The sequence below is a fragment of the Pelecanus crispus genome, chromosome 1 (genome assembly GCF_030463565.1).
Source record: "Pelecanus crispus isolate bPelCri1 chromosome 1, bPelCri1.pri, whole genome shotgun sequence".
Lineage (NCBI taxonomy): Eukaryota > Metazoa > Chordata > Aves > Pelecaniformes > Pelecanidae > Pelecanus > Pelecanus crispus.
In genome coordinates this window covers 60,394,722-60,419,400 of record NC_134643.1, presented here as the reverse complement: position 1 = coordinate 60,419,400, position 24,679 = coordinate 60,394,722, and the positions used below count along the sequence as shown (strand labels likewise).

The window sequence follows — 24,679 nt, the reverse complement described above, 5'->3', positions numbered from 1 at the left end:
TGTACTTACAATATAATTTCTTTTTTTTTTTAACATTTGGAGTATTGTCATTCATTTCTGGCACGCAATGTGTTTTCTGCAGCCGTCGTTACTGCTAGTATTTAGTGTTTCTCGGCAAAACACGTCCAGTCGTACACTCGCAGGGGCTGCGGGCAAGCTACGTGGCTGCCAGCAGCACAGCGCGCCCGAAACATCGTTTGGGGACCGTTCTGAAGGGCGACGTACCCTCCAGCGCGGCGGATACCATCGGGGCGTTTTCCCTCCCTGCTGCCTCGCTTCGCCTCAGGTCCGTGGCGTTAAGGTGCGAACAGTCCACGGGGATTGAGGCGAGCGTGTTACGTTCGGCGTGACGGCGTCACGCCGTCATTTCGGCTGGATACGAACGCGTCGCCGTTGCCAGGGTCTGAGCGTTGAGCGATCGCGGCCGGCGAGCGGGGGCCGGGCCGGGCCCCGCCTCGCTCCGCGCCTCGGCCCCACGGCGGGGCCGGGCGGCGGCCGCTGGCGTCACAGCGGGGCCCGGGCGGGGGCCCGCCCCGGCCTGGCGCGCGCGTCACGTGAGCGGCGGCGGCGGCGTCAGCTGATCGCGGCGCGGCGGCGATGGACTTTCTCCTGGGGAACCCCTTCAGCTCCCCCGTGGGGCAGCGCATCGGTGAGCCCCCCGGCCGCGCGCCCCCGCGCCCCTCCCCGCCCGCCCTCCCGCTCGGTCGCCCTCCCCCGCGCCCCCGGGGGCGCCCGCCCGCCCGCCGGACCCCTTCCTCCGGGAAGCGGCGGCCCCCGCCTTCGCGGCGGGACGGAGAGGGAGTCGACCAATCAGGGGAGAACTCCGCTCTGACTGACGGGCGTTGCCGACCAATTGTGGACGCGCAGCCCGAGGCTGCTCCGGCGGCGGCCCCGCCAGCCAATCCGGGCGCGAAGGGGTCTTGAGGTGGCGAGGCGAAGTTTCCTCACTTAAAGGGGCCGCAGGCCGGTGGTCCGAACCACGCCCCCCGGTAGAGCCGAGGTCCGTGATTGGCTCGGGGCCATTCCCGCCCGCACCTCTGTGGGGGCTTCGCCGGAGTAGTGGGGTCCTACCGGTTGGGGCACAGCGGGAGCTGCTGATCGGCTGGGCTCCAGCTGCAGCGGCCTATCGCGTTCTGGGCGGGAAGGGGCTGCGCTCTCCCTGAGGTGACAGGGTGGCCGGGGGCGGCCATCGCCGAGCTGGAGGCTGCCGGGGCACAGGAGCTTCGGGCTGGCCTGGCCCTGGGGCGTTGCAGCTCACCTCGTCAGATCAGCATTCCCCACCTGAAGGGCGAGCGCCCTGGGCATCCCGGGGGTGGCTGCCCACCCTGAACTGCCCAGCGCAGAGGTCTGGGACAAGCAGGGCCTGGCCAGGGCCATGCCCTAGGCTCTGTGGAGAGCAGCTCCCCTGCGCCACGGGCCTTCTCACAGGGCTGAGTACCAGCTCCGGCAGTGAAATCAACAGCGGGAGCCTAGCGTCCGCTCTGTGACCTTGCAGGCACGCGGACACGCAGTCTCTCGTAGTCCCTGTGCTCAGGTCAGCTAGACAGACAGAGGAGAAGGACACAGTCTGAGAAAGTGGAGCAATGAGATGCTACAGTTAGAAAGCACAAGACCATCAGAGCTCCACTGGTCTCAAAACAGAGACGCAGTTCTTAAAATACTTAGAAGATAATATTTTTTTCACCCCATTTTGTATTATCTAAGTGCCTTCAGGTTGTGCTTGAAGGTTGATGTTGCCTGTTTAAAGTCTCCAGCATGTGCAACAGCCATTTGTAAGTTTATACACTTGTTCAGTCTTGCTTGTTGTGACTTGGGCAGACCTTTCTTCTTCGCTGTGAACATCTGGTCCCCGATTCAATAGTTTTTGGTGTGCTTGCATGGGTGAATAGGCTCCTGTGGCTGGGGTGGGAAGGGAGCGAGCAACTGCTTTAGGTAATGCTTTTATAAGCGCTGCTTATTTTAGAGGCTGCCCAAAGCAGTATCCAAATGATGGGTGGGGGCACTGCGGTGTGCCACTCTAGTGTTGGGCAAGATAGGTGAGACACACTACAGAAAGGTGGGGGAAGGATCACCAGTGAAGGTTTTCTGTAACAAAAACCTCCAGACAATCTGTGACATCTCCTCAGATGAATGTCACATGTTTCATCACACTTTCCAGGAGAAGCCATCTTCTGCCCTTTCCAGAATAAATGCTCTTTGATTCCCCCAGTGAGTGCATCAGATATGTTTCTGTGTTTGGGTAGAGGCAATCTGAAGTTATCTTTAGATGCCACAGATCACTTCTTGCCCTCCGGATCTTCCGATCAGTATAGTGGCCAGATTGTAAGTGGGTTCCCTCTGGGCTTTGCTTTGGTTAAAGAAGGGATTTTCAAGCAGCAAACCAACAGCAAAGAAGAGGAAAAAAATATTTCAAGAGTGTTGTCAGAGGTTTAGAGACCTTAGTACCAGAGGTGTGATAGCAGAGAGATCTTAATGACTAGGATTTATTTGGGTTATAAGAGTCCAAAGACGTAAAGGAATTGCGGCATATGAGAAAGGAACTCAGCATGGAGGACTTGAAAAGGCTGGTGACTGAAAATATGTTGTCTCCTTTTGAACATTGTCTATCAACATCCTGGGGACATGGATAAATACTATCTTCCCTGTTTAATTTGAGACGCGAACATGACTTAACCAAACTTGTTTGGTCGGTCCATGGCAGCTGCATGCTGAACTCATGAGCCTGATCACCAAACTTGCACAGCACTGCTGCTTTGGGCTGTCTGCAGAAAGCTAATACTGTACCCTTGTAAATTACTTGGGCAAAGTCATGTATGCCTGATACAGCTAATAAAGTTTAAAATAGCTTTAGGTGAAGGCTATGGATTAAAAAAAAAATCCTCTGTGGCACACTGCAGCGACATTCTCAAATTCCTTCATTAACATTAATCTAGTAAGTCCCATTTATTTTGCTGACAAGGAAACCAATGCTCAGGTAATCTCAGTGATGTGTCACAGAATGAGTCAGTTGCAGAGGAGTAGATTTTCTAGCTTCTTACTCCCAGTCCTGAGATTTAGTCACAAAAGTTGCCTCTGTCCTGTTTTTGGACCGTGATGTCTCTTCCCAAGTAAGATGAATATGGACGTGTTTGGTTGGGTTTTTTTTTGTTTTAGGGGTTTTTTTTGTGGTGTGGTTTTTTTTTAAACATGGTACTTCTGACCAGTGGGAAAATTTCCAAAGAGTGCTGAAGCGTTGTCATTTGGATTCCCCCCTCAAAAGGGAAATCCACTGTGTCTCCATCTAGGACCTAAGAGAAACTTCAAAATGGAAAATCTAAGTTCAAGGAGGTGCTCGGAGTGAGAGAATGGAGAGGAAACCACCAATGCTCTCTCCTAACCCTGGGAGTCTGGAATAACTAGTAATTATAGCAATACTGAAACGGACAGAGACGGGTTATTTCAGTGAGTGAGGGCAGGCAAGGGAGAAAAGTAACGGTGTAGCACAGAGATGAAGAGGATTTTTTATGGCTGGGGGTTGGTTTAAGCATGAGAACCAGGAAAAGTTGAGGCTGTAAAGAGGGAGCAGGTAAGAGAGGCTCATGGGTGAGGAAGAGGGGCAGATACAACACAGTATGCCAGAAAAATCCCCATAGCTATTTCGATCCCACCTTGCAGGTGCCCCTGCACCCCTCTGTGAGTTGGGACCTTGGGAGCTGGTGGGCAGCAGTTGGAGCCGGATGGGTGCCTGCAAGGTAGTGCTTCTCAAAAAGTCATTGCCTTGTCTTCTGTGCCCACTCTGTCTGGAGGAGAAGGGGCAAAGGCAGCAGTTGAAGAGTCGTTTGATCCCTAAGAGTTTGAGCTGGTTCACAGGAAAGGAGCAGGAGAAGTTCAGAGCCCCAAATACCCACAGCACTATGTCAGCACACGTCTGTGTCCATCACCATCCTTCAGTTAGGTTTGGAGCCACATCTGTTCTCTCTAGAAAGCACGTTGTCCCCTCCATCTTCAGAGGAGCAATACAGCTGAATGGTGGAGTCCTGACTGAGCTGGTGCTGAAGTTTGCTCAAGGGAAGTGAAAGCATGCATCTTAGCAAGGACACTTTGTAGAGGATGCTGATTTGGGCCAGGAGGTTTATGAATCGAAGGGAGATTGGGAGAAAGGACTGTTGCGTTGCTTTCTGCTAAACCTACACTGCCTCGTGCAATGAAATGCAATGAAATTCAAACATCTGTTGAAATGGGTAAGAAGGTGCTTGATGCCTTTGCTGAGGAATTTAAAGCCAGCGAGACAGAGCACTGTAAGGAGTGCTGGTTAAGGGCCTGACTTGGAGGAGGGGCACACCATCTCTGATGAGCTATGGCAGAGCATATCGTGGGCAAAGGTTTTCTGAACAGCACCTGGCTGGTTATGGGTGCTTTAGATCTGTGACAGGGAGCAAAGGGGACAGCAGCCTGCGCAGTATCTTCTGTCCCCAGCTCCCATACTTCCTGGCACTATTGACTGTACTGCCGGTGTGTGCTGCTGCAGGGACGGCTGAGTGGGATCGCCAGCCCTGCAGTGGGCTCTCCCCAGCTACGAGGGCAGAGACAATAAACTTGAAAAGAAGCAAAGCTGTCAAATTTACTCATGGCACGAAGCAATGTACAGCTCCGTTGTGTCAGTTATGCCGAGCTCAGAGTTCTTTCTTATCTGACGATTCCAGATAACTTTTATAACCTAGCTGCTGTCATCAGAGCATACTAAATGCCAGGCAGCAAAAGAGTCGACGCTCTGGTTCAACCCGTACCACAGTCCTCAGCGGTTCTGGGTCGATCCAAGCAATTTGTGATGCAGCAGACTGGAATCAGGCAAACCCCAATGCTGACACACCCGGGAAGCCGGACTGACTGCCAAAACGATGTGGCTTTGAAGCAGCCCTGTGAAGGGCCTCCTGGATGTTCAACAGCCAGTTGGTTTTGGGCTTGGAGGGAGATGGCATTCATATGTTTGCCGATAACCTCCGCCGGGAGGAATTCTTCGTGGCAGGTCAGGCTCAGCTCGTTAGCACGCAGAAGTAGAAGCTGCCTGGTGAGCCCTGCCAGGCTGAGCGCTGGGCGGCCGGCTGTGCCCTGCCTCCTGTGCTGGCTGTTTTTAGGGACTTGTCGCTGTCCCCAGCCATCCCAGGCTCAAATTTCATGAGGGGCAGACAGATCATGTGCTAATTACAGCTCGTGAAACGGGGCCAGCCACTCTGATCCTTCATGTGACTAATGAATAGACTTTGTTTTCTTCCCTTCTGCAGGCTTTAGTAAAAGGGTGAAGTTCAGGATTTCAGAGAAAACTCCAACATATCTTACTAGGCTTGGACAGTCCCTTAGTGCTTGGAAGAAAGCAAGGAGGATTAAAAGGGCATTAGCTCCAGTTCTCCCAAGGCCAGCTAGGCCAGACCTTAATCTGTACTGGGTAAATTCAAGTGCTTTGTCCTTGGAAATATCTCATGGTCATGATCCTGTTTTCCATATGCCCTAATACTGCTCTCCCAGCTTTGTATTTTTTGAGCCTATGCTGCATTTGTGGCAGGTTTGCTGCTTCCTGCAGCTCTTTGTTGACCAGCATGTGAACAGGGGTGATGGTAGCAGGATGACCACAGCCTTGTGGGGTAACAGAGGGGTGGTGTGTGTTGCTTCTGAGGAAGCCCCATTTTCCTCTAATTGGCCAGCCAGGTGAAGGAGCATGCACGGTTTCTTTGCATTCCTTTCTGGAAAGCAAACCTGCTGCCTGACCTTGGCAGGATTGGTGTATTTGGAGGAAAAGGAGGGGGTGGGGGTAGGGGTGGGGAGCAGGTTACAGCGTGCCACCAAGCATAGAGAAGCAAGGGAAGGGTGTTTGCAGACTCAGTTCATGCTTGCATACGGTGAAATTGAGGATGAGGAGGGTTGGGAAGACTTTTGAACAGCAAAGACTTGATCGTTAAAGGCAGTTTTCATTTAATCCTTGGTTTCTTCTGTAGCTCACAGCTTCCCAGCAGGCTCAGCCCTGTTCCCAAGTTGTGGTTTTTTTCCTTCCATGTGTGGCGTTTTTCTTCAGGGGTGAGAAAGGTGCATGTGGACTTCCTTTCAGTAGAGCAACCCCTGCACGATTGATTTGTGGGCTTCATTGCCAGAGGCAGCAAACAGTACAGAGAAACTTCTGGTTAGGCTGGGGTTCAAACTAAGGTGTGTCATGAGCAGGAGGTGCCCCTCAGCATGCCAGAGGAGAGCACAAGTGAAGGGTGGCTTTGTGACCGCATGTGCCAAATCCATCAGATGGACCTGAGCTGCAATCTGCCTGCCAGCAAGGCTGGCCATGTGGTGTCCCAGAGCAGGAGGGAACCTGGAGCTCTGCTACTCTACCAAGTCCTGATCCCAAAGAAGCCCTGACAGAAAACATTTTCCCACATGTATTGCCACAGCTTCACCCATTCATTGGTATATGCCCTGGTGCACCAGACATGCTCCCCTGTAGCCCACTGCCCTGGATATATTCTCCACCTCATCACTCAATGTGATGCTACCTCCTGTGCCTCACTGAGGTGGCTTAGATCTGTCAGAGACCAGGATTTCTATATAAAATTAATACTCAAAGTGACAAAAGTTCACCTGGATCAAAGGCCCTTCAGGATATTACAGTAGCAGCCAGACCTTCAAAAAGGTGGAAGAGCATCAAGAACGTTCTGCCCCTCTCCTTCCCTTGTTTGCCCTCTGCCATCTGGCTGTGGCCACAATGTAATCAGTGTAATCACAGTGTAATCAATACATTCTGCAGTCAACAGAAGAGGTGGTGGCTGGATTGTGGTAAGATGCAGATAGGTAGCTTCACGCTCTGGTGTGTAATCTGTGGGAGGGACACGTGTGTAAGAGGCTGCATTGCACAGTGCTGTGAATAGCGCTCTGCCTGACCCTTAAAAATGGGACATCCCAAAACATGATGGATGTGCTTACCCAGGCAGGAGTTAAAAAATCTTCTTTTTCTTGTGTTATAGTCCTGTCCCATTACTGCGTGAATGGGCATTTCATTTAATTCCTACAAAGGGATCATTAGGTGCTGGGTCAAAAGCAGAAAAAGGCAGCTCTGCAAAGGAAGAGCCTCTCCAAAGGGGTAGAGGACCACAGCAGCAAGGGCCAGCTCCAGATTTTGCAGGGACAGCAGTTTTGAAAATACAGGCACTTGTCTAAGTACCTTGTTGGGTCTGAGCTCTCCTGAAGAGCACCTGGTAGGTACTAAACCGGTCTGGCTAGTTTTAATTCTCTTGCTCCAGTGCTAAGTCAGGCATTTTATAGGATGGGAGAGCTGGGAAGAATGGTCCTTATCCTCTGCTTGCCATCTGCTACATCTCTGTGTTTCCTGTGGTCTGGAGAGTGCCTGGCTCCTGCCTGCCCCGCTGGCGGTTCTCTTTCCCCCAGCCGCTGGTGGTGTCCCTGAAGGCATCAGTCAGTTGCTGCAGCTGGGACCAAGACGTGACTGATTACAGGGTGGAGACACTGGTGCTCTCAGTAATAGCTGCTCGTTTCCCAAATCTCTGCCTTGAATAACATCAAGGCTAACTGAGGAATTCCTAATTAAAGAGGACAGAATCAAGGCTGAAACAATCTTGCTTCAACTTCAGCCTGCAGTCCACTCCTGTCATAGAATCATAGAATCGTCTAGGTTGAAAAAGACCTTTAAGATCATCCAGTCCAACCATTAACCTAACATTACCAAGTCCACACTAAACCAATTAAACCAGTTAAGGGTAAAGTAGACTAAACCATATCCCAAATTGCCACGTCTACCCATTTTTTGAACACTTCCAGGGATGGTGACTCCACCACCTCTCTGGACAGCCTGTTCCAATCCTTGACCACTCTTTCTGTGAAGAAATTTTTCCTAATATCCAATCTAAACCTCCCCTGGCGCAGCTTGAGCCCATTTCCTCTTGTCCTATTGCTAGCTACCTGGGAGAAGAGACCAACACCCACCTCACTACAACCTCCTTTCAGGTGGTTGTAGAGAGAGATAAGGTCTCCCCTCAGCCTCCTCTTCTCCAGACTAAACAACCCCAGTTCCCTCAGCTGCACCTCATAAGGCCTGTGCTCCAGACCCTTCACCAGCTTTGTTGCCCTTCTCTGGACATGCTCCAGCACCTCAATGTCTTTCTTGTATTGAGGGGCCCAAAACTGGACACACTATTCCAGGTGTGACCTCACCAGCTCCGAGTACAGGGGCACAATCACCTCCCTGCTCCTGCTGGCCACACTATTCCTGATAGAAGCCAGGATGCTGTTGGCCTTCTTGGCCACCTGGGCACACTGCTGGCTCATGTTCAGCCAGCTGTCAACCAGCACCCCCAGGTCCTTTTTGGCCAGGCAGCTTTCCAGCCACTCTTCCCCAAGCCTGTAGCGTTGCATGGGGTTGTTGTGACCGAAGTGCAGGACCCGGCACTTGGCCTTGTTAAACCTCATACAGTTGGCCTCGGCCCATCAATCCAGCCTGTCCAGGTCCCTCTGCAGGGCCTTCCTACCCTCCAGCAGATCGACACTCCCACCCAGTTTGATGTCATCTGCAAACTTGCTGAGGGTGCACTCAATCCCCTCATCAAGATCATTGATAAAGATATTGAACAAGACTGGCCCCAAAATGGAGCCCTGGGGAACACCGCTCGTGACCAGCCGCCAACTGGACTTAACTCCATTCACCACTACTCTCTGGGCTCAGCTACCCAACCAGTTTTTTACCCAGCGAAGAGTACGCCTGTCCAAGCCATGAGCTGCCAGCTTCCCAAGGAGAATGCTATGGGAGATTGTGTCAAAGGCTTTGCTAAAGTCCAGGTAAATGACATCCACAGCCTTTCCATCATCCACCAGGTGGGTCACCAGGTCATAGAAGGAGATCAGCTGTCAATACTACCCAGTTCAGGGGAGAGATGTAAATGTTAAACAAGAGAGCACCCTGCTTTGGCTGTTTATGTTTGCTTGTTTGTTTTTGTAGGGCCCATGTAGAAAGAATGGGGTTTATTCTTTTGTCTCCTTAATTTGGTGCAAACCAAGAGTGGTGCCATTGACATTAGATCCATGTCAGTGTGAGCAGACTGAACTCAGTTTCTGGCCCTGCAGCAACAAAGCAAAGAAGCCCCCTTTTCTCCAGCTGTGAAGCTGAAGTTATGCTGAGCCCTTTCCCGTCATGTGCAGGACACCAGAGATCACACAGTGTGTGTTTGTGTGTTGGTAGGATGGGTGGCGTGGGCAAAATTGAGCAACCGCCCGTCCCGTTGCCGGCCAGCCATGTGCTTTGCGGTGGTGACACCTAGCGGGGAGCACTTGGTGGCCTGGACTTTGCAGCTGGATTTGCCTCCTTGCGTGTTGTAGTGGAAACCAGGGAGAAGGTGGCTGGGCTCTGGGGTGTCCTGATAGCTGAACAGCAGCCCATGAGACTGCCAGGGCCCCTCTTAGCCTTACCGTGTCTTGGTTTCTGTTTTCCAGAGCGAGCTACTGATGGCTCCCTGCGGAGCGAGGACTGGGCTCTCAACATGGAGATCTGCGACATCATTAACGAGACTGAAGAAGGGTAAGGTAGCTGACAAGGGTGTACATCCAGCAGCAGGTCCTAGCACACCCTGTAACGCTACATCCCTAGACTGCAGTGGTAGCGTGCACTGGTGGAGGTACTAAGCTAGGCTTCCCGACAGTCCCTTAGACAAGACTCTGATAGGAGACCTAGAGACACAGCAGAGCTGTCAGAGCATCTGTTAGATGATTCCCCATAATCTTCATGACTGCTGGGAGCCATTCAAACAGGCCTTAAGGGTCCCCAGAGAAACCTTGATTCAAGCCAGGCTGCTTCCCATCTCCCAAAGGCATATTTGCAATTCTTCCACTTTAGTTTATTCCTCCTTCATACCCCTCTCTGTCTCTCCTCCGGGAATGTAAAAATCTGCAGGCTGGTGACTGAGGAGAGAGGAAAATCTCAGGCTGCTATTCAGTCCTCTGACTGTGCAAGTCCTGCTGGTGTTCACTTCTCAGGTATTTTCATGTACAGTCACTCAGACATGCACAAAGTGGGTGGGGGAGCCCTTGTCTCCCTCTCCCTGCAGGGAGATGTTCGGAAATCTGCCAGACTTGTTAACTCTGGACCTGGGGATTTGCCAGTGAATTCAGGGGAGGCTGCTCCTCCTCACAGTGGAGATGTCAAGAGCGGCGTGTAAAAAAGAAGGTGCTACATGGAATAAAAAATGTAGGTTTCGCTCCTGCTGTCCTACCCCACAGTGATGCTGACAGAGGATTAGCAAGCCCCGTTTCATCTTCACAGTTGTATGAAAACAAAGTCAAACATCTCTACCCATAGGTCTGTCACCACTTCTTTTCCATGCTGTCCCCAGGTGCAGATACGCCTGTCTCTGACCACAGTTCTCAGTCCCAAGTTGTGGCCACATGGTGTTTCAGTTCTCAGCACCTGATAACACAGCTGTACCCTCCTGGCATGGTGGGCTCTGCCATTGCCCTGCTAATGCCCATCCATTGCAGCCATGCTGCCCCACGGGCCAATACACTCCTGCCCTCCTCATTTCCTTAGTCTCTCCATCCCACTCTTCTCCTCCAGCACTGCTCCTCTTCCAGCCGAGCCTCTCTTCCTGTGCTCTGCCAGAGCATGTTGGTTCATTTGTGCGCTCTCACAAGACCACAGTGGGCTGAGACCACAGTGCTTCTCTCCTCTGAGAATGGTTAAGGAGACCCTGCTATGCTGCTGCTCTCTTGCCTACCTGCAACATAGGCAAGATTTTGCCACTCCATCTCCCCTGCTGCTTTTTAGCCTTCTTTCCTCCAGGGAAATGTTGTTAAACAGCTTCTCTCTGAGCAACACAGGGATTGCTGCAGCTCACTCTCTCCTTCCTGTTTCTAACTCATGCCAAGCTTTTTTGTGATCTGCTCCTCTTCAGTCTCTCTGCCATGGGATTTTGTTCTACCTCCAAGTAGTGCATTTTTAGCATTGCTTTTACTCTGCTCTCTGTTGTGTCCTGTACACCTTGAGTTGTTACAGACATCAGCACAGAGGCCTCCAATTTCAGTAACAGCACTCATTAGCAGGACCCCACTCCTCTTGCAGAACCTCAGGCAGAAGCTGCTGTACCAGTCATTGCTTCAAACCACCCTGAAAACATGGTGGGGAAGGTCACCTGCTGAGTATGAGGGATCCAGAGCCAGTGGCTGTTTTGCTTTGCCTTTCTGTAGGTGGGTCTCAACCTTCTGATGATCTTTCTTCATCTGATTTCTCCTGCAGGCCCAAAGATGCCTTCCGAGCCATTAAGAAGAGAATTGTAGGGAATAAGAACTTCCATGAAGTTATGCTGGCTTTGACGGTGAGTGGTCAGGGCTCTTTCTCAGCTCTGTGATATCCTGCTGTAAAGCTGAGTCCCTGGCTGAAAAGACACAGGTACCTAAAACCAACAAGGTGAATACACGTAGACAGAGAAGGCTATAGCTAATGCTTCATTGCCTTTGAAGGTCCTGGAGACATGCGTCAAAAACTGCGGCCATCGCTTCCATGTCCTCGTGTCCAGCCAGGACTTTGTAGAAGGTGTTCTGGTGAGAACAATCCTGCCGAAGAACAATCCGCCTGCCATAGTGCATGACAAGGTGCTGACACTCATCCAGGTGAGCCAAGAAGCATAAGCATCTGCGCCAGTTCAGAGAGTGTGTGTCTTTAGGTGTTTGTACAGAAGATTACTGTAAATGATGTACTGTCTCCTTCTTCCCAGTCCTGGGCAGACGCCTTCCGCAGCTCACCAGACTTGACTGGTGTCGTTGCTGTCTATGAAGACCTGAGACGGAAGGGTCTGGAGTTCCCCATGACTGATCTGGACATGCTGTCACCCATCCACACACCACAGAGGGTATGGGAGCATTGCTGAAGAGAAGGGTGTTGGGCAGCTGCCATTCTGGAGCTATGAGGGGACTTCAGGAATTCTGGCTTGCATTTAGTGGGCTTTTGGGGAGTGAGAAGCTCCAGGACAGCCTCTTTGCTGCAAGAGCTATTGAGAGGAGATGGGGAGTTGCCATCAACATTCCTCTCCTAATTGCACTGCCCTGTCAGCTGTGAGTGTCTAACATCTCTCTGTCACTTGTCCCACCTCTGTCTGTAGACTGTGTATGGCTCCAACTCCCAGTCCGGACAGAACTCACCTGCGGTCAACTCCCCTCAGCAGATAGAATCCATCCTCCACCCTGTCACCCTGCCCACTGGAAGAGGCACATCCAGCAACGCGCCCATCACACCCACACCAGAGCAGGTGAGTTGGACGCAAGCCCCGTGGTGCTGCTGACTCTCCCTGCATTTGGGGGCTCTTTCACAAACACTGTTCTGGGACTGCTATCGTCATGTTTCCCCAGCCTCTGTCCTCAAGGAGCTGTTCCTCCAAAGCATAATCCCTCGAGAGCTCCCCAGAGCTCCACTGTGGTCACAGTGATGAGCTGGGATACCACAAACACGGAGTCATTTTCGTATGGCAGGGCTGCTTGCAGGTAGAGGGAAGATCTCCTGGTTATAGGGAAGTGGGGAACTGAGACACAGAGGTTTTGAGCAAGGTTTTTGTAGCACAGTACAGCAAAAGCTTGCTCAGTAGATGCCTCCTTATCATCTTTGTTTATCTTGCCTCACTGCTGACTTTATATGAATCAACCCTGTCTGGCTATGTGGTTTCCAAAGGCCAGGGCTTTCTCTCTTGTTTCTGCATCCTTTTTTCTCCCTCCTCATCTTGACTTCATATGACACCATGTTCAGCACCAAACCTCCAGCTGTTGGTAGGTTGCATCCCGTTGCAGAACAGATGCTAGAAACTGTTCTCAAGAGGCTCATTAGCAGCTTATGAAACCAGAGGGATAAAGCTTCAACTGTACACTTAGCGCAGGCTTGCCTTTTGAATGGGAATTCACTTTTTTCCCCTCTTACATTGCTTTGGAAATGAAACAATTTGAGTGGCTGCTAGGTGCTGCTAGCTGGGGAGAGATTTGAATCATAACAGCAGCCTGTGATGGCTATTAAAAATCAAGGCTAGGCTAGTGGAAGAAGATCCTGGGTGAGGGCCTGGCATCTGTTACTAGCAAATAAACTTGATGGAGCTAAGTAATGGAACTTCCTTCTGCCAGAAGCTCCCAAGAGCCAAATTGAGCAGTGACAAATGAGCTCCTCAGTGGTCGCTCCCTTCAGCTCTGTGAACATGCACACACATGCGGTGCACTGCCATTCAGAGCTACCTCAGCTGTCTTCCCAGGCTGAGCAGTCACTTCCCCTCCCTTTTGCAGATTGGGAAGCTGCGCAGTGAGCTGGAAGTGGTGAATGGGAACATGAAGGTCATGTCGGAGATGTTGACGGAGCTGGTGCCATCCCAGGCCGAGCCTTCTGACCTGGAGCTGCTGCAAGTAAGGAACACTGGTGGGGCGGAGGGCTGGCATACGCAGCTCGATTTAGCAATGTCTTGATAGACTGAGACGTGTGCCAGGCATGGGGAACAATTGCACTGGACAGTTTACTGTGTGGCTTATCAGGGAATGATAGGGTAAGGGAGACACAGGGAAGATAGAGTTTCAACAGCCAAGCAAAGTTGCACTGGAATTATCTCGCACAGGGACTTGCAGTCCCTGAGGGCCTTTCTTTCTGGATGATGTGTTACACAAGAGGCATACAAGGTATGAGTCTGTAAAGCTCAGACTCAGTTTACCTCTCACACCAGTACCTGTGGCCCATCAACCCTTGTTGATAGACCCCAGTAGCTTTTGGGGTCTGCCTCTCCCAGTCAGACTTCCAAATCTATGAATGCTCAGCCTTAGCCTGACCTTTGTGGTAACTTTCCCTTGCTGTGAGCAGGAGCTGAACTGGACATGCAGAGCCATGCAGCAGCGTGTGCTGGAGTTGATTCCCCGTGTCCTCCATGAGCAACTCACTGAGGAGCTACTCCTCATCAATGACAACCTCAACAATGTGTTTCTGCGCTATGAAAGGTACCTCTCTCCTCCCTTCTCTGCCCTGCTCTTCCACAGAGTTTACTGCTCCTTGAAGGCCTTCTATCCCACCCTTTTGATCTCCCTATGAGTATAATGCTCAAGATGTATCAGCCTGTGTCATCCGTCTTTGAGAACAAATACAGTTCTCAGCTTTTGCTGATTTATTCCTGTCCCTTCAAAGTTGCTGCGTAAGTTACTGATGGAATATAAAGATGTCCCTGTGGCATAACCCAGAAGAAGAAGGAAACTGGATGGAAAGGGCTGGTTTTCTAGCTCTGAGGCAGACAGGGACAGAAAGGACTTGCCCAAGTGGGGTCAGCACCCCTTTTTTTTTTTTTTTCCATTTCATCAAACCCATCTCTTAAGCTAGGATGAAGTCTGGAGAATTTAGTCCTTGTGTCTGTATGGAGAGCTGAGTTTGAACCATTTTGGTTAGAAGTGGCTGTGGAGTATCACAGGAAGCTTCCTCACACCACCTCTCAGGAGACATCAAGTCTGTGGGCCTTGTTGTGGTGTCTTTGGTCTTGAGGGGGAATTGGGCCCTGAGCCATGGTCCTCCTTTCCTAGTGTGTAGGAAAGGGCAGACTGTGCCAAGCCTTGTAAAAAAATCTCTTGGGCTGTGGGTGAATCAGCACATACTACTGAAATGCATCCTGTCATCATTCTTGCAGGTTTGAGCGCCTTCGGACAGGACAGCCTGTTAAGGTAACTCAGAGCAACTCCCCTTCTGTGCAGCTTGGTTTGCATCCTGCAGGCCCTGCTGTGTCCTGCTGAGTTGGAGAGAGGTTCAGCCAGCCCCACTTACAAGCTGTAGACTTTGCTGTCCCAGCTCAGCTGCACCAGGCCAGCTGGTGTGCAGGACACTTCAGTTCCCACTGCTAGCCTCTCCCTCCCTGCCAGTGGGGCCTTCCTCTCACCCAAAGAGCAAGAGCAGACCAGCAGCAGTTATGGTTTTCCAGTATTGAACGCTGAGAAGACCAATTCTCATATAAGCCTCCCTTTGTTCTCTGAGCACTGCCCTCTCCTCTGAACCAGCACCTATCATACTTACTGGCATCCAGCAGAGCCAGGAGGCTGGCTACCAAGGTGTATTCTGCCCTGAGACACTATTCCCAGCCAGTTCTCTGATCACTGTCCCCCTTCTCACAGGGAGAGACTTCACAACTGATATCTTTCAGTGGGTACAGAAGGGCTTCCCTCCCCAGTGTTAATGAGCTAGGACTGAAAGGTCAGGGTGTCTGGGCTTCAGAAACTCCCCACCATCTTCCTTTTTTTTCTCCAAAGGCACCAAATGAGGCAGAGAACAGCTTGATTGACCTGGGACCCAGTACTCCTGAAGTGAGGCAGCCTGAAGTCACCAACAACCTTTCCTCTCAGCTGGCTGGAATGAGTACGTTGCCATGCCAGTTTTCCCCTCAGTCCTTCTCCTGTGCTGCTCCGGGAATCCTCTTATGCCCTTGAATCACCTCCCAAAATTATTTAGTCACATTCATAAAGTAACCTAGAGAAATAGGGTGTATTGTCAAGTACAAAAGCTGCCTGGCAGAAAAGGACATGGGGGTGCTGGTTGACAGCTGGCTGAACATGAGCCAGCAGTGTGCCCAGGTGGCCAAGAAGGCCAACAGCATCCTGGCTTCTATCAGGAATAGTGTGGCCAGCAGGAGCAGGGAGGTGATTGTGCCCCTGTACTCAGCGCTGGTGAGGCCGCACCTGGAATACTGTGTCCAGTTTTGGGCCCCTCAATACAAGAAGGACATTGAGTTGCTGGAGTGTGTCCAGAGAAGGGCAACGAAGCTGGTGAAGGGTCTAGAGAGCAAGTCTTATGAGGAGCAGCTGAGGGAACTGGGATTGTCTAGTCTGGAGGAGGCTGAGGGGAGACCTTATCTCTCTCTACAACTACCTGAAAGGAGGTTGTAGTGAGGTGGGTGTTGGTCTCTTCTCCCAAGTAACTAGCAATAGGACAAGAGGAAACGGCCTCAAGTTGCATCAAGGGAGGTTTAGGTTGGATATTAGGAAAAATTTATTTACTGAAAGAGTGGTCAAGCATTGGAACAGGCTGCCCAGAGAGGTGGTGGAGTCATCATCCCTGGGGGTGTTCAAAAAACGGGTAGACGTGGCACTTTGTGGCATGGTTTAGTGGGCATGGTGGTGTTGGGTTAACGGTTGGACTGATGACCTTACAGGTCCTTTCCAACCTTAATGATTCTATTCTAGTTTTATTTTCATTAAAAAATAATCCAGCCACCACGTCAGGAAACATGAAATTAATTATTACTATACCCTTAATTGGTTTAGTGGTGGACTTGGCAGTTAGGTTAATGGTTAGGTTAATGGCTGGACTTGATGATCTTAAAGGTCTTTTCCAACCTAAACAATTCTATGATTCTAATAAATTCATGAAGAAACATATATGCCCCAAGGCATACAAGCGTATGTCTTGGCATCCACACCTCACATTATGCAGGAGGTGGACATGACTTAAGAAGGACCTTAGCATTAGGCTGTGGCTAAGGACTGGGCCTACCAGCATGGCAGGGGAGAAATTTGCTCCCTCTCCAATGCCTAGCAGCAGTGCAGTTGCGTCTCTTGCTGTGTGGTGTCAGGCTGACCACTGATGTCTGGGAGAGGAAAAGCAGCTTAGCTGTGCTGCAAAGGCAGCCATGAGCACCTTGGGCTCAGGACCCAGTATTTGACAGGTTGTCTACTCAGAAAGCCTGAGTGGTCCTGAGGGGTCTTCAGGACGTATCAACAGCCTACATAGCACTGCCTGAAGTTCTCGCTGGCTGTGAGCACATTCAGTACAGCTTGGGTACAGCTGCAGAAAATTGGCAAGACTGTTTTTACAGACAAGCCAGTGGAGATATTTTTCAAGTCATGGTTTTTCAGATGATGCCTGAGTCATGAAAATACACTCATCTATCTCAGAGGTGCTTGCCCAGAAGCAGAGGTTATCCTCTTCCACAGGTTATGGAGCAATTCCCTCTGCTTAAATGGTCAGGAACATCTAGCCTTCAGCATCAGTGCAGTAAATTGATGCTGCTGCTGCTGCCTGAGACTGAGCTAAAAATATCTGCTGAGCAGGCAAAGAAACTACTTCTGTCACTTCAACCATGACACTGCACATATGCACAGACTGTGCTGCAGCTGAGGGGCAGGATAGGTGAGCAGGCCTAGAGCAGTTTAGCCTGGTCTGACGCTAGCTTTCCACCTAGCACCTCCAAGCCCATGAGCCTCTGTTTACTGCTCTGTGCTGCCTGCTCACCCTGCTCTCTCTCCCACAGACCTGGGCTCGAGCAGCGTGAGTGCAGGACTGCACTCCCTCGACACCTCTGGCAAGCTGGAAGAAGAGTTTGACATGTTTGCCCTGACCCGCGGCAGCTCGTTGGCTGAGCAGCGCAGAGAGTGAGTGTAGCAGCCCACTCCATCCTGTCCTGCCTTCTTGGAAGGGGGGACTGCTCAGGGCAACTGAGGCTGTGACCCAATCAGCAGCAGGTCCTGCGAGATAATATGGTGCAATAGAAATGCTTTCTTCTGACGCACAGTGTTTGTAGGATGACCTCTGTGTCCCCAGTCCTTCTTTCCTGCTGCCGTCGTATCCCCTTCACAGTGCCCTCCTGGGCGTGGGGAGAAGGAAGTGGTCCCTGCATGTGGGGACTGCGGTGCTGCATGTGCTGGGGAGACTCAGTGTCTGGGGATGAAGGTGTGGAGTGGGACTGGCTAAGTTTTCTTGTCTGTCTCTGAACTCATGTGCCCTGACTGGGGTGATGTTGAATTTGGGAATAGCTAAATATTGATGCAGCCCAATGGACAGAGTATTGAACTGGAGTGCAGGAAGTATGCAGTCAGTTGTGGCTTGCAAGGTAGGGCACTGCTCTGTGCCTCAGCTTCCCTGTTGGTAAGTGGGACTGATGTTTCTTCCTCCATAGTGTGTTTGAGACCTCCTGGTGTAAAGCACTAAGAGTTGGGTCTCCACAGTACTGGCTGAACTGAAGAGGTCTTTTCTCTACTGCAAAGAGTGAATTCCTGTTGTTCTGGGAGGAGCCAACAAGAGCTGTGCTAACCAGATCCCTTTGGCTTGAGAAACTGTGGCTGATCTCAGCCTGTTTTGCCTGTCAAAGTCATCGACTGCTCTCTATCAGTTACCAAGCAGTAGAGCCCAGAGGCACATGGCTGCCTCCAGCCCTCAAAGACCTGTTGCTCCTTATCTCCATCGACTGGATTGCCTTGTTATGCTGCTGGGCAGTAGCAAGTTAAAGTCTCTTAAGGATGTCTCTGTTCATTCCTCTGCCTCAGACTGCTTCTGGTAAAAGTGGTGGGGTAACCCATGGACTACACACAATTTCATGTGCTTTGCCCGTGGGTTTCCCCACCACTTTTACTGTGGGGTTTGCTGCCTGAGGACAGAAGCAGTCCAGGACAAAAACAGTGGTGCCAACAGCACCCAGTCTGGGGCTGAAATCTGAGCCACTGGTATGTGCTCAGTGCTGGAGGCTGGGGGAGATCTAGGCAGGGTTGGAATCATATCCTCTCTGCTGTGGCGCAGTCCTTAACAGACTGAGGCTTGTGATCTCTGCACAAGTAACAAGACATCTTCTATTTATTCCCCGCTGCCCTCCATCTGCCTGCACTTGCACTCCTGCCACGTAGGCTCTACTCTCACTGGCTCAGGCTTCACGTTTCACTCACCAGCCTCTCCTCTCAGTGTCTCTCTCCGTCTGAACAGACCCATTGCCCTGCTGCTCCTGGACAGGACGTGCTGGCAGGAGACACAGGCAGAGCTGCTGGGGTTTGTTCCTGACCCCCCCATGCTTCATGAGTGTCTCGGCGAAGCAGTGTTTGAGACACCTCAAGCCTTTCCTGCCATTCTTCCTCATCAGTGGCATGATAGCAGCGCTGTACTTCATCCTTGATGCCATTGTCCACAGCGGCCCCTTCACTGATGAGCACTTCTTTGAGAAGTTTGAGCGCCGGTGGCCCAATCCCCTGGCCCCCAACAAAAACAGCTCCACTTGATGGTCTGCTGGATTTGCGAAAAGGGGCCTGGGAGCAGCTGGAGAGGAGACTTGTGGAGAGTTTCTGGGAGAGGCTTCATTCTCCCAGCATGGACAGACTGTTTTCCTCACTCTGCATGGATCAAATGGTGATGTGTGGCATTAGCATGTGTGGTAGCAGCCTGGAGGGGACACAGAAATGGGATGAGGGAGATTATAGGAGAGACATGTCTGTGTGTGGAAAAGGTTGCTGTAATGGTGCATTTGGAGACCTTGAAGCAACACTAGGCTCTTCTGATCATCCAGTCTCACCTCCTACGAAGCACAGACCAGTGAGTCTCTGCCACCATCAGTTCTTGAGTGGTATCGGTTAAAGAGATGTTTTTGAGCTGTGTTTGTGTCTGTGAAGGTAGGGGTAGAAGTGTGAAGGTAGAGTATGCAGGGGCTTGTTGCTCAAATCCTTTCTAAAGTAGCTGTAATCTTCTGGTCAGTCTGTGTTAGTTTTCTCTCTTCTGTAGTCAACCCCAGAGAAGATGAGTGTCATGGTTGATGCACCTAGCTCTGTAAAACTGTTGGATGGTTGTTTTCATATGATGCCTTGTCATCCTCTTGTCATGTGCCAGGGCTGTCCTGTGGTATCCCACAGTAATGTTGCAGTGAGTAGATTAGTCTGTTTTGTGGTGGGCTACACCTTTAGTAGGGGTTTTGCACACCTTTCTAGAGGCTCTTGGGAGCAGAATGAGAAGAGATGAAAAGTTGTGCAGTCAGAAGCACTTAATATATGTTTAGGAGTTCCTGCTCTTCACTCTCAGGCATCTCATCAGCCTGTGTGTTATCTAACTTTATGCTTTCAGGGTAAAGTACGAAGATCCCCAAGCCTCCAAAGGACTCGCTGGTGCCCTGGATGCCCGGCAGCAGAACACAGGAACGGTAAGTGGCCACAGAGCTTTTAGTGCATCACCAGGAATGGGAGTATCCTCCTTGCTCATCAATGCAATAAATGTGCTGTCTGTCTGGAAAAAAATCAAGTGTTTAACGTGACTGATGATAACTCCCAGTCTTCACCAACCTGCATGTCCTACCTGGGCTATATACCTCATTCTTTAAACCCCAGAGGTGGGGAACTATGAAAAGTCTGGGGTTGGCTCAGTCAGTAACAGGACAGCCTCCTTGTATCTGCAGGGAAATTTCCACCTGGAAATGTATGTTTTATTCCTCTTCAGCAGGTTTCCAAGTCCAGTTGCTTTCTCTCTGCAATCAGAGAAGTAGGCCACCAGTACTAGTGTGTTCTTTCCCCCACCCTAAACCCACTGCCTCCCATATCCCTCACCCTCTGCAATAGTAGCTTTCAGTGCAGACTCTCTCTCGACCAGGGGGAGTCTGGTACCTCTAGCGATGGAGCCAAACTGACTAAGTGGATGATGCAGCAAGGAATGGTGAGATTGTGGAGCGCCAGCAGGGAGGAAGGAGGCTGGGGCTGCTGAACAGCACTGGTGGCACTGGCACAGCACGTGAGGATGCACAGCAGACATCAGCAGAGACTGCAAACTGAAATGGAGCAACCCTGGCCTGGGCCAGTAGTGGAGACCAGAGTTGGGAAGGAAGCAGGCAGAGTGTCAGTCCTTCCTCAAGTAAACATGTCTGTAGGAAAAAATTCTGGGAGCTCTGAGGCCAAGAGAGCATGTGCCACTCTTTGAGCTAAAGGATGGCCTGTTTTGGGGTGGGTGTCTGGGGCAGAGGCACTAGCTGGTGGCATCATGAGGAAGGCTGCCGCCATCATTCCCCCTGCGCCCTCCCCTTCTCAGAATGAGCTGCCCCATTTAGAGGAAAACAAGTTCCGGCTTTTACCCGGTTCAAAGCCTCCTCCTCTAGCTAAAGTGTTTGAGACTTCAGGCTGTTGAATTTGGTCTTTTGGCAGCTAGAATTCCTGCAATTACATCCCCTCAGGCACACTGAGGCTTTGACACACTCCCAGGTCTGAAGCTTGTTAGTCTGTCTTCCTGAAATGGGCACTGCCCAGACTGATGTCTGCTCTAGGAAGTTTCCCCACATGCTGTCCAGTTGGCTTGAATGCACTTCTACCCCAAAGAGTTCCTCTCTGGGTAGACAAAGCCAGTTCACTTTGAAACTTCCCTAATCTCACACATCCTCTTCCATCCCCATCCATCCATCTGCCAGCTGTAGTAACTATCTGCACTTGCTCCCTTAGTTTGGGGAAATCTGCCTGTCCTTGGTAGGAAGGCATTGCTCTTTTTCTTGGTCTTGCTGTTTTCCTGAGAGCAAGGGAGCAATACATATTAGGAGACTAAGAAATAAGTTCCCATCCACAAATACTCTCTCGCGCTTGTGCTTGTGGAGCCTCTAGCAAGGGCTGCTCCTTGCTCAGCTTTGTTCAGGAGCTTGTGTCTGAAGAAAAGGATCTGGGGTTTTGAATTGGAGTTCGTTTCCTTCAAGGTTATCTCTGTCCACTAGGAAGGTGTCTCTTTGCTGCTTAAATTGGCCAGGGACATGAAGTCTTCTGAGCTAGCCTCATCCTTACTGGAAGTAAAATTTACTTTAATTGTAGAGGACTTCCTCTTTGATGGATCTTTTTCTGTAGTTTGGTGTGATGTCACATCCTGCTGTGCTCCATGATCCTACCAGGGAATCACTTCTTGGCAGGTGTCTTTCCCCCTTAATGTGGTGCCAAACTTGGCACGTCAAATATCTTCAGCATTGCAGACTTTGACATAAGACCGTCACTGGTTTGTAGAAGGGAGGAGGTGTGGAGAAAAGCACGTCTCTTGTTCTCTGGCTGCCTAACAGAAGCAGCCAACTTCCACCTAGTGAGTCCTCACTAAAATGGAAATCCTGGTCCAGTCCTAACAACCCAAAGCTAACCACCAAACCCCAGATACTTTTAATGGCATGTATCCTGGAAACTATGTGTGGCTGGGTGTGGATGGGGCAGAGGAAGCAGGTGAGCGGTGGCATTGGTAGCTGGGAGAGCTTTGCAGTGGCACTGGCTGGATTTGGAAGGGCCTGAGCTGACTGAACGGTGGAGCAAGAGGGTTAGCTTTTGGGTTGGGCTTGTTTTCTGCAGAGTGGGTTTCCTGGAACATCCTTTCTTTCCTTGGCCTCATCACTCTCCTTCTGTCCCAGGTGCCAGTTCCCCAAGCCAATTTCATGGAAGACATAGAAAAGTGGCTCTCCACTGATGTGGTAAGTAAGGGGTTGCTTTCCTGGAGCCAACAGTCCTGCCAGAGTTGTCTGTGGGGCTGGATTTTAGGCAGTGTACAACAGCGCTGGCACTGCCAAATGTGTGCCACAGGCTGCTTGGTGGGAACAGGGGAGGAGGAAAAGCCAAGGACACAGAGTTTGGGATACCACAGCAGTATAATTAGCTTGCCAGGAGGCATAGCTAATGAGCTGAGGCTCAGGGCCACTCTGACATGTCTGTTCTGCGGAAGTGGGGCAAGCACTAGCCTGTCTCCCTCCGTGCAGACAAAGAATCACATCTGTGGAGGTGCCTTTGCCTACCTTGCTTCTAACCATGCCCTCCTCCTCCTTCCCTAGGGAGAGTCAGAGGATGCAAAAGGTGTCACCAGCGAAGGTAAGACTTGCCAGCCAACCCCCTTCTCCAGCTGTTCCTGGCAAGCACCTTTGCCCTTCCACAAACCTCCCTCCTTGCTAATGCTCTGCTCTTCTCTTGCCCCAGAGTTTGACAAGTTTCTGGAAGAGCGAGCAAAAGTTGCGGACCGACTACCTACTTTGTCCAGCTCCTCAGCAGGGACCTCCGTCTCCCCTCCTGCTGCCAGCCATCATCAGAAGCAAGCAAAGGAAGATGATGCTATGTTTGCCTTGTGAATGCTATGGACTGGTGTGCTGTGGAGCAAGAGGCTGTGTGTGCTGTTTTGCTTGCCTCTGACCAGGGGCCAGCAGGGGAAGGACTCTGTCCCCTTCCTCCACTCTCTTCCTGTTTTCCCCTTGAGTTGTTTTTATTTTTAAGCTGCTTTCAGATCTCAGATAATCTTTGTTGTGTTTAGGGATGTCACACATTAGCCTTGTGAAGGGGGTTTTCAAAGCTGCTAGAGAATGTCGAAGTTCAGTGGGCTTTTTTTTTTTCAGTACAGTGTGGGCAAAATAGAAGAAGCTCCCCATCCTCCTCTCCAGTGAGGTAGTGAGAGATCTTGCCCAAGATACAGGAGAGGCTGCAGTCTGCTGCTGAAATCATTCCTGCCTGCCTCCTTCCTTGCCCCATCCCTAGAATGGATCTCCAGCCCTCTGCCTGCCACTGTTAGACTGGAAAGCATGGAGATGCGAAGCATTACAGGTGGCACAGGAGGAACACTAACGGTAGAGGGGCCCTGTTGCTCTAGTCTCTCTTGCACAAGTGCTTGCGGTATGCAACACCTTCCCACTCACAACGCCTTCTCTTCCTCTTCCTTTCCTCCCCCTCCCCATCAGTTTATCCAGAATCCTACCCACAGCCCAAATGTTTCTGTTGCATGGCAGCCAGTTGTTACCAAAGCCCTTGGCTGCACACAGGCCTTGAGCTGCGAGCGGTACCCCCGGCTGAAGGGGCTGTCTGCTGTGGGGAAGGATGTGCCTTCAGCAAACTCTTCGCAGTTAATTTAATTCCCCCACTATTATACTTTTCTCCTCTCCTTCCCTGATGCGATCCCACCTCCCTCTCCCACTGATGCCTTCCACCACATTGTGCCGTGGTGTGGGGAGTCTCTCTGAGCCTCTGATCAGGCCAACGCTATAGACTCCCTCAGGGTAGCTGTGTGTGCTGGGGGCAAAGAGCTGTGTTCCCTAAAGCAGGAGGCCCTTACATAGGCACTGCTATACCAGTGAGAACATGCTGTTGCTGGGGTAGCTTGTTCAGCTGCTGAGCACAGAGGTGAAGCGAGACATCAGTCATCTCACACCAGCAAAGCAGCCCTGCAGCAGCCAGGAGCTCCTTTGCACATGGGGAGAAAAACCCTTCTGAGCAAACTGCACATGCTGCCCAATTGTAAAAGGCAGCCAGGGAGGAGGGTGCCAAGCCTGGAGCTCCTGCTTGTGGGATTTCTTGTTGAGCGTGGGAGAATTGCCTTTTTTTATTGCACATTAAAGGAGCAAAGTCTTGAGCCTCCCTTGAAGATATGTGTGCACTGTCAGTGCTGGCGTGGCAAGGGGAGGACCCTGTGGGGGAGAAGAGGGGTGCAACCATGCAGCCACATTTGCTCTCCACGAAAAGGCCAGGGCACTGTGGTGCTGAGATGAGGCACAGTATGGGGGCTGAGGGTGCTGCGAGCCAAGGCAGGTGCTCACTGCTTTTTAGCACAGTCTCCTGGGGAGGTGACTACAGCCCATCTCAAAATAGCAAAAGGGCCAGCTACCTCCTGTCCTTTCCCTCTCTGCCTTGTGACCAGCTCCGAATACCCACCTTGCAGCCAATAAATCACTTAAAGACATGCAAGAAATACAGCTGCTACGAAAGGGCTCTCTGGTATCCACAGGACGTTCTCAGTTGACCCCGTGCCATCCCCTGGTGTCCAGCTGAGTGAGAACTGGGGGAAGGATATTTAAAAGGAGGTTGAACATGTTGAAAGTGTCATCTGAGCCCCAGACTTGTAGGAAGGAGTTAAATTAGCTGAAGTTGTCCAAACCTCAGCACCCCCTCTCCCCATGCCTGCCCTGCTGTCTCGGCTGTACCAAGCTCAGGCAGAGGCTTGAGGACAAGGGCTGTA

General features: G+C 51.1%; 1 protein-coding gene across 3 annotated transcripts; it reads left to right on the top strand.

Moving 5' to 3' along the window:
* Window positions 1-597: 597 nt before the first annotated feature.
* Window positions 598-24,076, top strand: TOM1 (target of myb1 membrane trafficking protein). 3 transcript variants are annotated; one of them, XM_075709119.1, is made up of 15 exons: window positions 598-649; window positions 9,457-9,541; window positions 11,252-11,330; window positions 11,476-11,625; window positions 11,730-11,864; window positions 12,114-12,260; window positions 13,273-13,389; window positions 13,835-13,968; window positions 14,643-14,676; window positions 15,256-15,361; window positions 17,253-17,373; window positions 19,817-19,892; window positions 22,104-22,163; window positions 22,518-22,554; window positions 22,660-24,076. In XM_075709119.1, exons 1-15 carry the CDS (start codon window positions 598-600, stop codon window positions 22,806-22,808), a joined length of 1,482 nt encoding a protein of 493 aa, XP_075565234.1. In that variant the 3' UTR covers window positions 22,809-24,076. The 3 variants fall into 3 exon arrangements, with proteins under 3 accessions (XP_075565234.1, XP_075565244.1, XP_075565250.1); XM_075709129.1 differs by lacking the exon at window positions 11,730-11,864; XM_075709135.1 differs by lacking the exons at window positions 11,730-11,864; window positions 12,114-12,260; window positions 22,104-22,163 and having other exon boundaries at window positions 14,643-14,700.
* Window positions 24,077-24,679: the final 603 nt, after the last annotated feature.

Excerpts from the sequence above, each read along its gene's own strand:
- TOM1 (XM_075709119.1), top strand. The coding sequence starts at position 598 with ATGGACTTTCTCCTGGGGAACCCCTTCAGCTCCCCCGTGGGGCAGCGC. Across the intron at positions 9,542-11,251 it reads ATTAACGAGACTGAAGAAGG|GCCCAAAGATGCCTTCCGAG; the intron begins GTAAGGTAGCTG and ends TTTCTCCTGCAG. Across the intron at positions 11,865-12,113 it reads CCATCCACACACCACAGAGG|ACTGTGTATGGCTCCAACTC; the intron begins GTATGGGAGCAT and ends CTCTGTCTGTAG.